We start from the raw sequence: 18,916 nt of genomic DNA, 5'->3' as shown, positions 1-18,916 counted from the left end.
GTGGTGGCTGCAGACAGGATCTTATCATGTATCTCTGTATACAGGGAGCTCCCCCTAGTGGTGGCTGCCGACAGAATCTTATCATGTATCTCTGTATACAGGGAGCTCCCCCTAGTGGCCGCTGCAGACAAAATCTTATCATGTATCTCTGTATACAGGGAGCTCCCCCTAGTGGTAGCTGCAGACAGAATCTTATCATGTATCTCTGTACACAGGGAGCTCCCCCTAGTGGTGGCTGCAGACAGGATCTTATCATGTATCTCTGTATACAGGGAGCTCCCCCTAGTGGTGGCTGCTGACAGGATCTTATCATGTATCTCTGTACACAGGGAGCTCCCCCTAGTGGTGCCTGCAGACAGGATCTTATCATGTATCTCTGTATACAGGGAGCTCCCCCTAGTGGTCAGTTCAGGCAGACAGAAGCTTATCATATAACTGTTTATGCAATTCTTGGAACCTTGTATCAGGAGAAAACGAGCTCTGACTGCTATCTATAATATAACCAGGGATGTGTCCTTCTGTCTGAAGCGTCTATAGACTGCACATGTGCAATGTGCCTGCTCATTTTGACCATAAATAGAAGAACACATCCCAGTCAGGGATGAGAAGTATGGCGCTGGAGATCGCAGTATACATAGGCACTGAACGCATACAGCTATCTCTGGCGCCATAAGCATATACCTGCCAGGTAGGAGTGTGGCGCCTCTGTTTGGGTCGGGGGAGGCGTGCGGCGCGATATCCAGCGCCATTTTAGTGAAGACACATTTGTAGTGTGTCTTCAACAAAATGGCGCCGGACAGCGCAGTATGCACATGGGCATACCCCGCCACCATCTTGTTTAATACACACTACAAATGTGTCTTCACTAAAATGGCGCCGGATATCATGCTGATTCCAGCACCATTTTAGTAAAATAACACAGGTGACGTGCTGCAGGGGAGCGATGGAAAAGTGAGTAGGAGTGTTTTTTTTATTTAATTGATGGATGGATGAGGTAGCACATAACAGGATGGGGAAGCACATAACAGAATGGGGGACCAGGATGGGGGAGCACATAACAGGATGGGGGAACACAACAGAATGGGGGACCAGGATGGGGGAGCACATAACAGGATGGGGGAACACAACAGAATGGGGGACCAGGATGGGGGAGCACATAACAGGATGGGGGAACACAACAGAATGGGGTCCAGGATGGGGAAGCACATAACAGGATGGAGGAGCACATAACAGGATGGAGGAGCACATAACAGGATGGGGGAGCAGGATGGGGCAGCATATAACAGGATGAGGGAGCACATAACAGAAAGGGGGACCAGGATGGGGCAGCACATAACAGGATGAGGGAGCACATAACAGAAAGGGGGACCGGGATGGGGCAGCACATAGCAGGATGAGGGCGCACATAACAGAATGGGGGACCAGGATGGGGAAGCACATAACAGTATGGGGGAGCACATAACAGAATGGGGTACCACGATGGGGGAGCATATGACAGAATGGGGGCCAGGATGGAGGCGCACATAACAGGATGGGGGAGCGTATACCAGGATGGGGGACCTGGATGGGGAAGCATATACCAGGATGGGGGAACACATAACAGGATGAGGGACCAGAATGAGGGTGCAAATACCAGGATGGGGGATCTGGATCTGGGAGTGTATACCAGGATGGGGGAGCATTTACCAGGATGGGGGCGCACATAACAGGATGGGGGACCAGGATGGTGGTGCATATACCAGGATGGGGGAGCATATACCAGGATGGGGGACCAGGATGTGGGCACACATAACAGTATGGGGGACCAGGATGGGGGTGCATATACCAGGATGGGGGAGCATATACCAGGATAGGGCTGCATATACCAGGATGGGGGAAGCACATGACAGGATGGGGGACTAGGCTGGGGGAGCACATAACTGGAGGAAGGACCAGGATGGGGACGCATATACCAGGATGCAGGAGCATATACAAGGATGGGAGCACAAATACCAGGATGGGGGAGCACATAACAGGATGGGGGTGCATATATCAGGATGGGGGATCAGGATAAGGGTGCAAATACCAGGATGGGGCAGCATGGACCAGGATGGGGAAGCATATACCAGGATGGGTGGAGCGTGGACCAGGATGGGGGAGCGTGGACCAGGATGGGGAGCATATACCAGGATGGGAGAGCAGGATGGGGGCGCACATAACAGGATTGGGGACCAGGATGAGGGTGCATATACCAGGATGGGGGAGCATATACCAGGATGGGGGACCAGGATGTGGGCACACATAACAGGATGGGGTACCAGGATGGGGGTGCATATACCAGGATGGGAGAGCATATACCAGGATAGGGCAGCATATACCAGGATGGGGGAGCACATGACAGGATGGGGGACTAGGCTGGGGGAGTACATAACTGGAGGAAGGACCAGGATGGGGACGCATATACCAGGATGCAGGAGCATATACCAGGATGGGGGCACAAATACCAGGATGGGAGAGCACATAACAGGATGGGGGTGCATATTTCAGGATGGGGGAGCAGGATAAGGGTGCAAATACCAGGATAGGGCAGCATGGACCAGGATGGAGCAGCATATACCAGGGTGGGGGAGCGTGGACCAGGATGGGGAGCATATACCAGGATGGGGGAGCACATGACAGGATGGGGGACTAGGCTGGGGGAGCACATAACTGGAGGAAGGACCAGGATGGGGACACATATACCAGGATGCAGGAGCATATACCAGGATGGGGGCACAAATACCAGGATGAAGGAGCACATAACAGGATGGGGGTGCATACATCAGGATGGGGGAGCAGGATAAGGGTGCAAATACCAGGATAGGGCAGCATGGACCAGGATGGGGCAGCATATACCTGGGTGGGGGGAGCGTGGACCAGGATGGGGGAGCATGGACCAGGATGGGGAGCATATACCAGGATGGGGGAGCATATACCAGGATAGGGGACCATATACCAATAAAAGTGCTCTCCACTCGGGCATAGAACGGGTTCAATAACTAGTAAAGATATATTAAAATACAATTTTGTTTCTTAGGCTTCCCTATTGCAGGGGATCTTGTGGTGAATAGTCAGCAGTAGATTCCAGCACTTATTGTAAAACAAGCTCCTTCCATTCCATAAGTCTACAGGACTGAGCTTCTGATGGCTTCTATACGCTCCGTCTCACCTGGGTTCCTTCTCCTGGCAGCAGATCATTCTCTCCCCCCCGGCACATTACAATAGTAGAGGGGGGACGATACATTACCTCCTCCTTATAATACAGTAATGTTATCGAGCTGTGAAGAAGAACAAGTAATGAGTAATTAAATCTGGGTAGATGCATTATGCACGGCATTAATCATTCATTATTACCCCGGCGGTGATGATATTATTTACTAATACAGATGCAAATGTACATTATAGAAATGAGGAAATATTTACTGAGACTCCAGAGTTTCTAGCTGTACACACCCGCCATGTGGAAGAAATGTTTGTCTATCTATTTATCTATCTGACTAGAAGGGGGGCACATACTTTTTGCATCTTGCATTCTCTAAATGTTAAGTGCAAGAACTGAGCTGCAGTACCAGACCCAGCCTGTGTCACCTGGTGGCGCTGTCCTGGGAGGAAAGGAGCCATGTTTTATCTATTCTTTTGCAACCCATTTAAAGTGACACTCGGGCTTCACGTATCCTTCCAATATTCGTACTCATAGCAGACAACACGGACTTGAGACCGTCCCGCGGCAGAGAACGTTCCGGATTCACAGTCCAAACATTGCAGCATCTGCCGGAACTGAGTCACCGAAAGCAAAGGTCCATGAACAGATTTATATAATCCGGCAAATATTGATTTTCAGGACACAGATAATTAGTAGCTGAGCAGTTAAGACCCACGACTTGCTCCTGTGTGCATGATGCTTATTACATGCACTCAACCTACTGGTCGGATATAATGCTGCAGAAATAGAAGAACCAGGAGATGCACATGGTGAAGTCTGGGAGGTCTGGGTGCTGCGTACAGAACACGGTCATGTGATAGTGACCATACCCCAATGGGGTACGGGAGTGGGTGCATTTAGTTATCTGGTAAAATGTATTTTTCTCGTGATCTTTGCTTTTTCAGAGATTTGCTTGAATACGTAAAGTAGACAGTTCTCCTTTAAGGCAGTGATTTTATATGGGTGGGCATTAGGAAAGGGCAACTTCTTGGAATATATGAGAGGTGCTTCTTCATGGGTGGGTATGACGGAGGAGTTATTCATGGGTTGGTATGATGGAAGAGCTACTCATGGGCGAGTATGAAGGAGGATCTACTCAAGGGAGGGTATGAAGGAGGAGCTACTCATGGGAGGATATGATGGAAGAGCTACTCATGGGAGGGTATGAGGGAGTAGCTACTCAAGGGAGGTTATGAGGGAGGAGCCACTCAAGGGAGGGTATGAAGGAGGAGCTACTCATGGGAGGATATGATGGAAGAGCTACTCATGGGAGGGTATGAAGGAGGAGCTACTCATGGGAGGATATGATGGAAGAGCTACTCATGGGAGGGTATGAGGGAGGAGCTACTCAAGGGAGGTTATGAGAGAGGAGCTACTCAAGGGAGGGTATGAAGGAGGAGCTACTCATGGAAGGGTATGAAGGAGGAGCTACTCATGGGAGGATATGATGGAAGATCTACTCATGGGAGGGTATAAGGGAGGAGCTACTCAAGGGAGGGTATGATGGAGGAGTTACTCATGGGAGGATATGATGGAAGAGCTACTCATGGGAGGATATGATGGAAGAGCTACTCATGGGAGGGTATGAGGGAGGAGCTACTCATGGGAGGGAGGAGGTACTCATGGGAGGGTATGAAGGAGGAGCTACTCATGGGCGAGTATGAGGGAGGAGCTACTCATGGAAGGGTATGATGGAAGAGTAATTCATGGGCGAGTATGAGGGAAGAGCTACTCATGGAAGGGTATGATAGAAGAGTTATTCATGGGCGAGTATGAGGGAGGGGCTACTCATAGGAGGTTATGATGGAAGAGCTACTCATGGGCAAGTATGAGGGAGGAGCTACTCATGGAAGGGTATGATGGAAGAGTTGTTCATGGGCGAGTATGAGGGAGGGGCTACTCATAGGAGGGTATGATGGAAGAGCTACTCATGGGCGAGTATGAGGGAGGAGCTACTTATGAGAGGGTATGAGGGAGGAGGTACTCATGGGAGAGTATGATGGAGGAGTTACTCATGGGTTGGTATGATGGAAGAGCTACTCATGGGCAAGTATGAGGGAGGAGCTACTCGTGGGTGGGTATGAGGGAGGAGCTACTCATGGGTGGGTATGAGGGAGAAGCTACTCATGGGAGGGGAGGAGGTACTCATGGGAGGGTATCAGGGAGGAGCTACTCATGGGCAGGTATGAGGGAGGAGCTACTCATGGGCAGGTATGAGGGAGGAGCTACTCATGGGTGGGTATGAGGGAGGAGCTACTCATGAGAGGGGAGGAGGAACTCGTGCAGGTATGAGGGAGGAGCTACTCATGGGTGGGTATGAGGGAGGAGCTACTCATGAGAGGGGAGGAGGTACTCATCAGAGGGTATGAGGGAGGAGCTACTCATGGAAGGGTATCAGGGAGGAGCTACTCATGGGCAGGTATGAGGGAGGAGATACTCATGGGTGGGTATGAGGGAGGAGCTACTCATGAGAGGGGAGGAGGTACTCATGGGAGGGTATGAGGGAGGAGCTACTGATGTTAGGGTATCAGGGAGGAGCTACTCATGGGCAGGTATGAGGGAGGAGCTACTCATGGGTGGGTATAAGGGAGGAGCTACTCATGAGAGGGTATGAGGGAGGAGCTACTCATGGGAGGGAGGAGGTACTCATGGGAGGGTATGAAGGAGGAGCTACTCATGGGCGAGTATGAGGGAGGAGCTACTCATGAAAGGGTATGATGGAAGAGTAATTCATGGGCGAGTATGAGGGAAGAGCTACTCATGGAAGGGTATGATAGAAGAGTTATTCATGGGCGAGTATGAGGGAGGGGCTACTCATAGGAGGTTATGATGGAAGAGCTACTCATGGGCAAGTATGAGGGAGGAGCTACTCATGGAAGGGTATGATGGAAGAGTTATTCATGGGCGAGTATGAGGGAGGGGCTACTCATAGGAGGGTATGATGGAAGAGCTACTCATGGGCGAGTATGAGGGAGGAGCTACTTATGAGAGGGTATGAGGGAGGAGGTACTCATGGGAGAGTATGATGGAGGAGTTACTCATGGGTTGGTATGATGGAAGAGCTACTCATTGGCAAGTATGAGGGAGGAGCTACTCGTGGGTGGGTATGAGGGAGGAGCTACTCATGGGTGGGTTTGAGGGAGGAGCTACTCATGAGAGGGGGGAGGAACTCGTGCAGGTATGAGGGAGGAGCTACTCATGGGTGAGTATGAGGGAGGAGCTACTCATGAGAGGGGAGGAGGTACTCATCAGAGGGTATGAGGGAGGAGCTACTCATGGAAGGGTATCAGGGAGGAGCTACTCATGGGCAGGTATGAGGGAGGAGATACTCATGGGTGGGTATGAGGGAGGAGCTATTCATGAGAGGGGAGGAGGTACTCATGGGAGGGTATGAGGGAGGAGCTACTGATGTTAGGGTATCAGGGAGGAGCTACTCATGGGCAGGTATGAGGGAGGAGCTACTCATGGGTGGGTATAAGGGAGGAGCTACTCATGAGAGGGGAGGAGGTACTCATGGGAGGATATGAGGGAGGAGCTATTCATGGGAGGGTATCAGAGAGGAGCTACTAATGGGAGGGTATGAGGGAGGAGCTACTCATGAGTTGGTATGATGGAAGAGCTACTCATGGAAGGGTATGAGGGAGGAGCTACTCATGGGCAGGTATGAGGGAGGAGCTACTCATGGGTTGGTATGATGTAAGAGCTACTCAAGGGAGGGTATGAGGGAGGAGCTACTCATGGGCAGGTATGAGGGAGGAGCTACTCATGGGTTGGTATGATGTAAGAGCTACTCATGGGAGGGTATGAGGGAGGAGCTACTTATGGGCAGGTATGAGGGAGGAGCTACTCATGGGTTTGTATGATGGAAGAGCTACTCATGGGAGGGTATGAGGGAGGAGCTACTCATGGGCAGGTATGAGGGAGGAGCTATTCATGGGTTGGTATGATGTAAGAGCTACTCATGGAAGGGTATGAGGGAGGAGCTATTCATGGGCAGGTATGAGGGAGGAGCTACTCATGGGTTGGTATGATGTAAGAGCTACTCATGGGAGGGTATGAGGGAGGAGCTACTCATGGGCAGGTATGAGGGAGGAGCTACTCATGGGTTGGTATGATGGAAGAGCTACTCATGGGAGGGTATGAGGGAGGAGCTACTCATGGGAGGGTATGAGGGAGGAGCTACTCATGGGTTGGTATGATGGAAGAGCTACTCATGGGCGAGTATGAGGGAAGAGACACTCATGGGAATATTTGGTGTAGGAGATCCTTCATGGATGGTAATGAAGTAACAGCTACTCATGAGTGGGTATGAGGGAGAAGCTACTTCATGGGAAGTTATGCGGGAAGAGTTAATTCATGGATGCATATGAGGGAGATTCATATACATGAATTACTGTCAATCTCATGCACAATACTCAGTATTTTCCAGTGTGTGGTAGCAGCCATGAGACCAGACGGTGCATGACGCAGCTCTTCTTCTCCCTCTCGCAGCGGGAAGTCCCAGCACTGTCTCAAGGATAAGCTGCGTTTACTTTTGAGAAAAGCTTAGTTAAACTGTGGCTACCTCGCACATACAAGAGGTCACCAAACTCCTCTGTGGGGAATGTTATGGTTTTGTGTAAAATATTGGGTGGAGTTCGAAATATCCTAAAAGTGATTTATGGTGCAGAAAAAGTTGTCTTCCCCCTGGTAACAATGAGCAGTTCTCTCAATTCTCTGGATACAAGCACTTTAAATATTGGCCTTTCTGCTGGCTTTTGTGTAGGTAAGTCATAGTGGGGTATTTCCTGCTCCACCTGTGGGGGGACGCCACTCGCTCTGGGTATTGTCTGATTGCCACGCTCTCTCTCCACAGAGTCGGTAAAGGTGTTTTCTCTGCCATGAAGCTCGGGAAGACTCGACCCCCAAAGGAAGACGGAAGGAAGCAAGGTAACCCGTCCCCAGGGGCCAAGCCAGCATGATGACCATTTAATGTAGGGCTCCGGCTAGAACATCCCAGCACAGTTTCTAGGTCCATGGTAATGGCCTCGACCCTCTGCTTCCGGTCCACTCATCTTACTGCTATTTGTAGGTTCTGAAATATGGGAGCTGTCCGAAGAAAAAAGAGAAAAAAGTAGAACAATATCTGGTAGAGGCATTAATAAAAGATGTCAGGAAAGGAGACAACCTGTCCCGGCCGTCTACCCCAACACACACTGACCTTACAGCATCCGCTGCTCCCGCCGGTCAGATTCACTCATCTATCTGTACTGCCTATGTATACAGCCAGGCTGTGCCGAACAACAGCAGTGCCATAATGTGCCACATAATAGTACAATACAGGGGTCACATAGCAGTGCCACAGACCCCCTAATAACAGTACCGTAATGTGCCACATAATAGTACAATACAGGGGTCACATAACAGTGCCAGAGACCCCCTAATAACAGTAACGTCATGTGCCACATAATAGTACAATACAGGGGTCACATAGCAGTGCTGCAGACCCCCTAATAACAGTACCGTAATGTGCCACATAATAGTACAATACAGGGGTTACATAACAGTGCCACAGACCCCCTAATAACAGTACCATAATGTGCCACATAATAGTACAATACAGGGGTCACATAACAGTGCCAGAGACCCCCTAATAACAGTACCGTAATGTGCCACATAATAGTACAATACAGGGGTCACATAGCAGTGCTGCAGACCCCCTAATAACAGTACCGTAATGTGCCACATAATAGTACAAAACAGGGGTCACATAGCAGTGCCAGACCCCCTAATAACAGTACCGTAATGTGCCACATAATAGTACAATACAGGGGTCACATAGCAGTGCCAGACCCCCTAATAACAGTACCGTAATGTGCCACATAATAGTACAATACAGGGGTCACATAACAGTGCCACAGACCCCCTAATAACAGCACCATAATGTGCCACATAATAGTACAATACAGGGGTCACATAGCAGTGCCACAGACCCTCTAATAACAGTACCGTAATGTGCCACATAATAGTACAATACAGGGGTCACATAACAGTGCCACAGACCCCCTAATAACAGCACCATAATGTGCCACATAATAGTACAATACAGGGGTCACATAGCAGTGCCACAGACCCTCTAATAACAGTACCATAATGTGCCACATAATAGTACAATACAGGGGTCACATAGCAGTGCCACAGACCCCCTAATAACAGTACCGTAATGTGCCACATAATAGTACAATACAGGGGTCACATAACAGTGCCACAGACCCCCTAATAACAGTACCGTAATGTGCCACATAATAGTACAATACAGGGGTCACATAGCAGTGCCAGACACCCCCTAATAACAGTACCGTAATGTGCCACATAATAGTACAATATAGGGGTCTCATAACAGTGCTGCAGACCCCCTAATAACAGTACCATAATGTGCCACATAATAGTACAATACAGGGGTCACATAACAGTGCTGCAGACCCCCTAATAACAGTACCGTAATGTGCCACATAATAGTACAATATAGGGGTCTCATAACAGTGCTGCAGACCCCCTAATAACAGTACCGTAATGTGCCACATAATAGTACAATACAGGGGTCACATAACAGTGCCACAGACCCCCTAATAACAGTACCATAATGTGCCACATAATAGTACAATATAGGGGTCACATAACAGTGCTGCAGACCCCCTAATAACAGTACCGTAATGTGCCACATAATAGTACAATACAGGGGTCACATAGCAGTGCCAGACCCCCTAATAACAGTACCATAATGTGCCACATAATAGTACAATACAGGGGTCACATAACAGTGCCACAGACCCCCTAATAACAGTACCATAATGTGCCACACAATAGTACAATACAGGGGTCACATAACAGTGCCACAGACCCCCTAATAGCAGTACCGTAATGTGCCACATAATAGTACAATACAGGGGTCACATAACAGTGCCACAGACCCCCTAATAACAGTACCGTAATGTGCCACATAATAGTACAATACAGGGGTCACATAACAGTGCCACAGACCCCCTAATAACAGTACCATAATGTGCCACATAATAGTACAATACAGGGGTCACATAACAGTGCCACAGACTCCCTAATAACAGTACCGTAATGTGCCACATAATAGTACAATACAGGGGTCACATAACAGTGCCAAAGACCCCCTAATAACAGTACCATAATGTGCCACATAATAGTACAATACAGGGGTCACATAACAGTGCCACAGACCCCCTAATAACAGTACCGTAATGTGCCACATAATAGTACAATACAGGGGTCACATAACAGTGCCACAGACCCCCTAATAACAGTACCATAATGAGCCACATAATAGTACAATACAGGGGTCACATAACAGTACCACAGACCCCCTAATAACAGTACCGTAATGTGCCACATAATAGTACAATACAGGGGTCACATAACAGTGCCAAAGACCCCCTAATAACAGTACCGTAATGTGCCACATAATAGTACAATACAGGGGTCACATAGCAGTGGCACAGACCCCCTAATAACAGTACCGTAATGTGCCACATAATAGTACAATATAGGGGTCACATAGCAGTGCCAGACACCCCCTAATAACAGTACCATAATGTGCCACATAATAGTACAATACAGGGGTCACATAGCAGTGCCACAGACCCCCTAATAACAGTACTGTAATGTGCCACATAATAGTACAATATAGGGGTCACATAACAGTGCTGCAGACCCCCTAATAACAGTACCGTAATGTGCCACATAATAGTACAATATAGGGGTCACATAACAGTGCCAGACCCCCTAATAACAGTACCGTAATGTGCCACATAATAGTACAATACAGGGGTCACATAACAGTGCCAGAGACCCCCTAATAACAGTACAATAATGTGCCACATAATAGTACAATACAGGGGTCACATAGCAGTGCCACAGACCCCCTAATAACAGTACCATAATGTGTCACATAATAGTACAATATAGGGGTCACATAACAGTGCTGCAGACCCCCTAATAACAGTACCGTAATGTGCCACATAATAGTACAATACAGGGGTCACATAACAGTGCTGCAGACCCCCTAATAACAGTACCATAATGTGCCACATAATAGTACAATACAGGGGTCACATAGCAGTGCCACAGACCCCCTAATAACAGTACCATAATGTGCCACATAATAGTACAATACAGGGGTCACATGGCAGTGCCACAGACCCCCTAATAACAGTACAATAATATGCCACATAATAGTACAATAAAGGGGTCACATAACAGTGCTGCAGACCCCCTAATAACAGTACCGTAATGTGCCACATAATAGTACAATAAAGGGGTCACATAACAGTGCCAAAGACCCCCTAATAACAGTACCGTAATGTGCCACATAATAGTACAATAAAGGGGTCACATAACAGTGCTGCAGACCCCCTAATAACAGTACCGTAATGTGCCACATAATAGTACAATACAGGGGTCACATAACAGTGCTGCAGACCCCCTAATAACAGTACCATAATGTGCCACATAATAGTACAATACAGGGGTCACATGGCAGTGCCACAGACCCCCTAATAACAGTACCATAATGTGCCACATAATAGTACAATACAGGGGTCACATAACAGTGCTGCAGACCCCCATAATAACAGTACCGTAATGTGCCACATAATAGTACAATACAGGGGTCACATAACAGTGCCAGAGACCCCCTAATAACAGTACCATAATGTGCCACATAATAGTACAATACAGGGGTCACATAACAGTGCTGCAGACCCCCTAATAACAGTACCATAATGTGCCACATAATAGTACAATACAGGGGTCACATAACAGTGCCAGACCCCCTAATAACAGTACCGTAATGTGCCACATAATAGTACAATACAGGGGTCACATAACAGTGCCAGAGACCCCCTAATAACAGTACCGTAATGTGCCACATAATAGTACAATACAGGGGTCACATAACAGTGCCAGAGACCCCCTAATAACAGTACCGTAATGTGCCATATAATAGTACAATACAGGGATCACATAACAGTGCCAGAGACCCCCTAATAACAGTACCGTAATGTGCTTACATAATAGCAGAACACAGTGATTACCCGTCAGTACCATAGACTTGCTGAATAACCGCACAATAATATGCCACATAGTACTTTAATACAGTGATCATATAACAGTGCCATAGACTTCCTAAATAACAGTACCATGTAGTAACTCTAAACAGCAATCACATAACAGTGTCTTATAGTTCCAAAATATTAGTAACAAGTTGTGCGTACATGGTATTTTAATATAATGATCACATAAAGGTGTCATATAGTTTCCAAATAATGGCACCATATTGTGCCTAGTATCAATTACAGTGCCTTATAGTTCCAAAAAAGTGCCATACTGTTCCTACATAATACACCAATACAGTGAGCACATGATAGTGCCGTATAGTTCACAAATATAAGTTCCAGATTCTATCTACATAATACTGCAATACAGTGATCACGTAACTGCCATATTGCTGCACAAATTGTCATAATGTGGCTACATAATATTTTTATAAGGTGATTAAATAACAGTACCATTTTTGTGCCTACATACGACATCTATTCTGTGATCTGATAAAGAGATGTTTGTTTCCTAGTATCAGTACCATTTTTGGCTTCCTTAGTACTTTACTACAGTGCTCTCATAGCAGTGCTGTTTAGTTCCCACATATCAGTACCATATTGGGCCAGAATTGACTCCAGTTTGTATGTAGATGAGACTGTTGTATTGTCATATATTGGCCCTGGGGCCATGTCTGTGCCTTACATCCTCGGTGCCGTGCATCTTCGGTTCTGTGCATCCTCTGCTCCGTGCATCCTCCTTTCCGTGCATCCTCTGTTCTGTGCATCCTCTGCTCCGAGCATCCTCTGTTCCGTGTATTCTCGGTGCCTTGCATCCTTTGTTCCATGCATCCTCCATTCCGTGCATCCTTTGTTCCATGCATCCTCCATTCCGTGCATTTTCTGTTCTGTGCATCCTCTGATCCATGCATCCTCCATTCCGTGCATCCTCTGTGCCATGCATCCTCCATGCCGTGCATCCTCTGTGCTGTGCATTCTCTGTGCCATGCATCCTCTGTGCCGTGCATTCTCGGTGCCGTGCATCCTCCATTCCGTGCATCCTCCATTCCGTGCATCCTCCGTGCCGTGCATCCTCTGTGCCGTGCATCCTCTGTGCTGTGCATTCTCGGTGCCGTGCATCCTCCGTGCCGTGCATCCTCTGTGCTGTGCATTCTCGGTGCCGTGCATCCTCCATTCCGTTCATCCTCTGCTGTGCATCCTCTGTGCTGTGCATTCTCCGTGCCGTGTATCCTCTGTGCTGTGCATCCTCTGAGCCGTGCATCCTCTGTGCTGTGCATCCTCTGTGCCGTGCATCCTCTGTGCCGTGCATCCTCTGTGCCGTGCATTCTCGGTGCCGTGCATCCTCCATTCCTTGCATCTTCCATTCCGTGCATCCTCTGTGCCGTGCATCCTCTCTGCCGTGCATCCTCTGTGCTGTGCATCCTCTGTGCTGTGCATTCTCGGTGCCGTGCATCCTCCATTCCGTGCATCCTCTGTGCCATGCATCCTCCATGCCGTGCATCCTCTGTGCTGTGCATTCTCTGTGCCATGCATCCTCTGTGCCGTGCATTCTCGGTGCCGTGCATCCTCCATTCCGTGCATCCTCCATTCCGTGCATCCTCCGTGCCGTGCATCCTCTGTGCCGTGCATCCTCTGTGCTGTGCATTCTCGGTGCCGTGCATCCTCCGTGCCGTGCATCCTCTGTGCTGTGCATTCTCGGTGCCGTGCATCCTCCATTCCGTTCATCCTCTGCTGTGCATCCTCTGTGCTGTGCATTCTCCGTGCCGTGTATCCTCTGTGCTGTGCATCCTCTGAGCCGTGCATCCTCTGTGCTGTGCATCCTCTGTGCCGTGCATCCTCTGTGCCGTGCATCCTCTGTGCCGTGCATTCTCGGTGCCGTGCATCCTCCATTCCGTGCATCTTCCATTCCGTGCATCCTCTGTGCCGTGCATCCTCTCTGCCGTGCATCCTCTGTGCTGTGCATCCTCTGTGCTGTGCATTCTCGGTGCCGTGCATCCTCCATTCCATGCATCCTCTGTGCTGTGCATCCTCTGTGCCGTGCATTCTCCGTGCCATGTATCCTCTGTGCTGTGCATCCTCTGAGCCGTGCATATTCTGTGCTGTGCATTCTCGGTGCCGTGCATCCTCCATTCCGTGCATCCTCTGTGCTGTGCATTCTCGGTGCCGTGCATCCTCCATTCCGTGCATCCTCTGTGCTGTGCATTCTCGGTGCCGTGCATCCTCCATTCCGTGCATCCTCTGTGCTGTGCATTCTCGGTGCCGTGCATCCTCCATTCCGTGCATCCTCTGTGCTGTGCATTCTCGGTGCCGTGCATCCTCCATTCCGTGCATCCTCTGTGCTGTGCATCCTCTGTGCCGTGCATCCTCTGTTTCGTGCATTCTCGGTGTAGTGTTCACGAGCCCTAACTCCACATTCAGTGTCAGAATTGTACATTTTGTGCCATTCACAGGCGCGGTGCCCTATTTCCATCTTTTGTCCCTGCAGACGAACCTGCCGTCCTAGAGACTGAAGATCTGGACCGGAAAGCGATCCGCTTGGGGGGAGGCTTGGACCCCGACTCCATATCTCTGGCCTCTGTCACAGCACTCACAACCAATGTTTCCAATAAAAGGTAACCCCCAATTGTGTCTCCGAAGGGGGGGGGGGGGGTCATGTGACCTTCATTGAAGGTGCTGAAACCCTTTGGATTAGGACTCCTCTTGTAGGCTGTTGGTGGTCCGGGTCTTCTCTTGGTCCCCAGTTTGTACTTCGGGGTCTGTTTAGTGACCTCTTGGTGTGCCGATCTTGGGGGGCAGCGGACGGCGGCTGTAGTGAACCCCGTTATGTACTAATAATAACCAGGGATCTGTCTTATTAGGGCCAAGCCTGATATCAAGATGGAGCCGAGCGCTGGGCGGCCCATGGATTACCAAGTAAGTGCCCCCCGGACCACATCCCCAGCTGTGACGTGATGACCTGGTCCTCCATGGTGTTTGTCATCCTGTTCTGTGACCCCCACAGGTCAGCATAACGGTGATCGAGGCGCGGCAACTGGTGGGGCTCAACATGGATCCCGTCGTGTGCGTGGAAGTGGGCGAAGAGAAAAAATACACATCCATGAAAGAGTCCACCAACTGCCCCTACTATAATGAGGTCAGGGAGCGGGAGAAGTTGGGCCGCCAGCCGCACAGAGTATTTCAGGAGAGGAGTGTGCAGATCTCTTGGTCACTCATGGCGTGTCTCTCTTTCCCCTCAGTACTTCGTCTTTGACTTCCACGTGCCTCCAGATGTGATGTTCGACAAAATAATCAAACTGTCGGTGAGTAGAGGGTCCTTGTGTGACATCCACAGCCCCCCATAACCCCTCGTCCAGGGCCCGGCCTGTCTCTTCCTCCTGGAGACACTGACTTTATTCCCAAGCATGGCAGAGATTGCAGCGAGGTAATGATAGATGTAGAGGTAGGAGGCGCCGCTGCTCTCGGGTTGTCAGATCCGCCAGCAGCCCCCCCATATGCATCCGATCATCTGCAGATCTCACCGACATTGCCTGGATCTAACACACAGGGGTCACAGATATTTGGGGTCCCAGAGTATCGCTGGCTGATCGTCACTCTTTGCTCCGCACAGGTCATCCACTCCAAGAACCTGCTGCGCAGCGGCACCTTAGTTGGCTCCTTTAAGTTGGATGTGGGGACGGTCTATACTCAGCCTGGTAAGTGTCTTCCCGGGCACTGAGCCCATTATTACCTATATTACTCACTATTAAAATATTAAAGGGGATGTCCTGGATTAGGAAGACATGGCCGCTATCATCTAGAAACAGCTCCACCCATGTCTTTAGGTTTTGCGCTGAGCTGTAATACCTGGCACAACCTGTAGACTATCGGGGCGCTGTTACTGGAAGAAAGCAGCCATGTTTTTCTAGTACTGGATATCCCCTTTAAATTTCCTTAATGGGTACTCCCATCTCCAAGACCCTGTCCCAATATGTAGTAGATGTAATAATAATATTAGCAAATACCTCCAATTAGAAATGTAGTATAGTTTTTCTGATTCACTATATCTCTTTCCTCATTTGCAGGCATAGCAGGACCTTAGGTTTCCATAGTTACGACCACTAGCAAACTAGCTAACTGTCACTATATCAGTAGTCGTAACCATGGATACCTGAGGTCCTGCAATACCTGCACATGAGGAAAGAGACACAGTGAATCAGAAAAACTATACTACATTTCTAATTGGAGGTATTTGCTAATATTATTATTATTATTATTATTATTATTATACCAACTACATATTGGGATAGGATCTTGGAGATGGGAATACCCCTTTAAGTCTATAGGGATATCCAGACAAAATCAGTTGTTGGGCGTCTTAGTGGTGGGACCTCCTCCGATCTACTAGCTATCTCCAAAGTAATCACAGTTACTAGTTCCTACTTGTCATTAGTCCCTATTTCACCAATTCAACAAAAATGGGGCGTAGCCAGCAAAACCCACTCCCAATAGTGGGTGTTTGGGGGCGTTCCTGTGGGCGGGGCCTATTGATCCAGAATTTGCATTTCTGCGTGTTGGTACGTGCTGAGAACGTCGTTGTCTCCACAGAGCACCAGTTCTACCACAAGTGGGCCATCCTCTCCGACCCCGATGACATCACCGCTGGGGTGAAGGGTTATCTCAAATGTGACGTCGCCGTGGTCGGGAAAGGTGACAACATAAAGACGCCCCACAAATCGAATGAGACCGATGAGGACGACATTGAGGGGTGAGTTACAGGGAAGGATCACATGCCTGCTGCAGGTACGGGGTGAAACCATCACTACCATGGTCTGAAGAAAGGGGAGGAGCTTAACCAAGAGGGTTGAGCTTATGACTCGCCCCCTGGGCCGTGGGGCACTCGGAACCGGGCAGTAGGGAGACTATGGGGGTAGTAGTGGCGACCCGGTCCCGTGGCTCAGGGTGGTCAGACCAGTGGCAGTCTTTTAGATGTTTTAAGTGATGTCCGACTACGCCACCCGTGGATTGCGGTTATTAGGAACCGCCGCTGCAGGGCAGACCGCTGGGGCTGATGGTGGGTGCAGCTGGGGTGGTGTGACTCCCCACGGGAAGAGTGCAGCCCCAGGGCAGTGTAATGGATGGTGGGAGTGATGGTGGTGAGAGTCCCAGTACCGGTAGTGCTGGAGGAGCGAAAAAGCACACAGACAACGTACTGCAGTCCAGGGTCTCTACTCACGGTTAATATCCAAGTCACTTCAGCTGGCAATGACTGCCCGAGCCGTGCTGCGTCCACCAGGTGAGGGGCTCGGTCAACTCCCAGGCAGCTCGAAAGTATGGCTCAGGACCACAGCTCCCCTTCACCTCCTCTCTCTCTCTCCACTCCACTCTCTTCCTCGGCCTCTCCCTAGGCCCACTCTGGAGTAGAGCTCCTACAGAGCCTCTACTCCCTGTCTTCTCCTCTCTCTGCACAGACTCTCCTGAACTGACTGAACTGACTGTCCTAAGATGGTGCCCACCTTTTATACCTCCCTCTAGCCATGAGCCCAGGTGACCAGCAACCAATGGGCTCCTACCTACGCTCAGGAACCATCCCCTATCTGCTCCTACATCACTGGGTATTCCTCCCCCCTCCCCACTCCAGCCAGGGACATGGTCTGTCGTGCCTGCACTTCTGTCTAGTGGGAGCACCGTTGAGCTGTCCCCTGGAAATGGGGTGTGTGTGCTGTATGCAGCTAACTGAGCCCTGGTCCATACTCCATCCTTACCCGGAAGTGGAATATCACACCTCTGGCAGAGGTGCAATACCCCTGTAGCGGCCGAACCCTCGGGGCGCTACATTCCCCCCTGGTAAACCACAGCACGTCCTCGGGCTGGAACAGAGCAAAAACAATTAAATACAGGACATGCAAAAACTTTTTAAAACTTTTCACATCAGGAAACAGGCAGCACAGTTCAGTTCCCTTTATGGGAAACACTTTTCTTTTCTTGTCACACTATTATAAAACACGTACTAATACTTCTGGAACTCTTTTGACATATAAACATTATATAAAACATTCACAACACTATTTAGCAGCATATAAAAACTTTTCATATAAAACATTTACAAGAAAACATTTTTACAACACATTCTTGGATCCTGGTGGCGGTGCAACTTGCGACCAGGTGTGCACTCTTCTTGTAAGTGCAGGAACTTTGGCAAACTTGTAAACAAGAGGGACTCGCTGTCCCGAGGTAGACGTGGTAGTCTTTTTATAAAACCAGTAGGGGGTGCTTTAGGAAGCGCAACTATTTACAGGGGGTTGGCCGTTCCCAGTCCTCGGCCGGTTGGAAAGGGGGAGGGGAATGGCCGCTCACAGTCCTCAGCCTGGTAGGGGATGAGGGGCACACAGGTAACAGTCTCTTAACAGTCCCAACGGGGACCACACACTCTCTGGAAACATTTCTTTTACCCCGACGGGTAACTATTTACACATATGCTTTTGCTACTTACTAGTAGCGGTGTCCTCCATATGCTCCTTCTTCCTCCTCATACGGTTCTTCAGACCCGTCCGGGTCCTCTTGGCTCTCCTCACAGCCGTAGTGCTGCAGCTCCTCC

The 18,916-nt window shown here is 49.4% G+C and overlaps 1 protein-coding gene across 16 annotated transcripts in view; it reads left to right on the top strand.

Annotated features, from left to right (window-relative positions):
- Positions 1 to 18,916, top strand: part of OTOF (otoferlin) — a 628,499-nt gene that overhangs the window by 423,721 nt on the left and 185,862 nt on the right. For all 16 annotated transcript variants that reach the window (XM_073673817.1, XM_073673815.1, XM_073673810.1 and 13 more), the window contains 7 exons: positions 8,076 to 8,149; positions 14,828 to 14,954; positions 15,201 to 15,255; positions 15,344 to 15,475; positions 15,579 to 15,641; positions 15,950 to 16,034; positions 16,927 to 17,086. In XM_073673817.1, coding sequence (XP_073529918.1) covers positions 8,076 to 8,149; positions 14,828 to 14,954; positions 15,201 to 15,255; positions 15,344 to 15,475; positions 15,579 to 15,641; positions 15,950 to 16,034; positions 16,927 to 17,086 — 696 coding nt within the window. The remainder of the gene's footprint in view (positions 1 to 8,075; positions 8,150 to 14,827; positions 14,955 to 15,200; positions 15,256 to 15,343; positions 15,476 to 15,578; positions 15,642 to 15,949; positions 16,035 to 16,926; positions 17,087 to 18,916) is intronic.

This window comes from Phyllobates terribilis, unplaced genomic scaffold, assembly GCF_046119375.1.
Source record: "Phyllobates terribilis strain yellow unplaced genomic scaffold, ASM4611937v1 Scaffold_3__8_contigs__length_932513732, whole genome shotgun sequence".
Taxonomy (NCBI): Eukaryota; Metazoa; Chordata; class Amphibia; order Anura; family Dendrobatidae; genus Phyllobates; species Phyllobates terribilis.
This window is presented reverse-complemented; position numbering and strand designations above follow the sequence as displayed.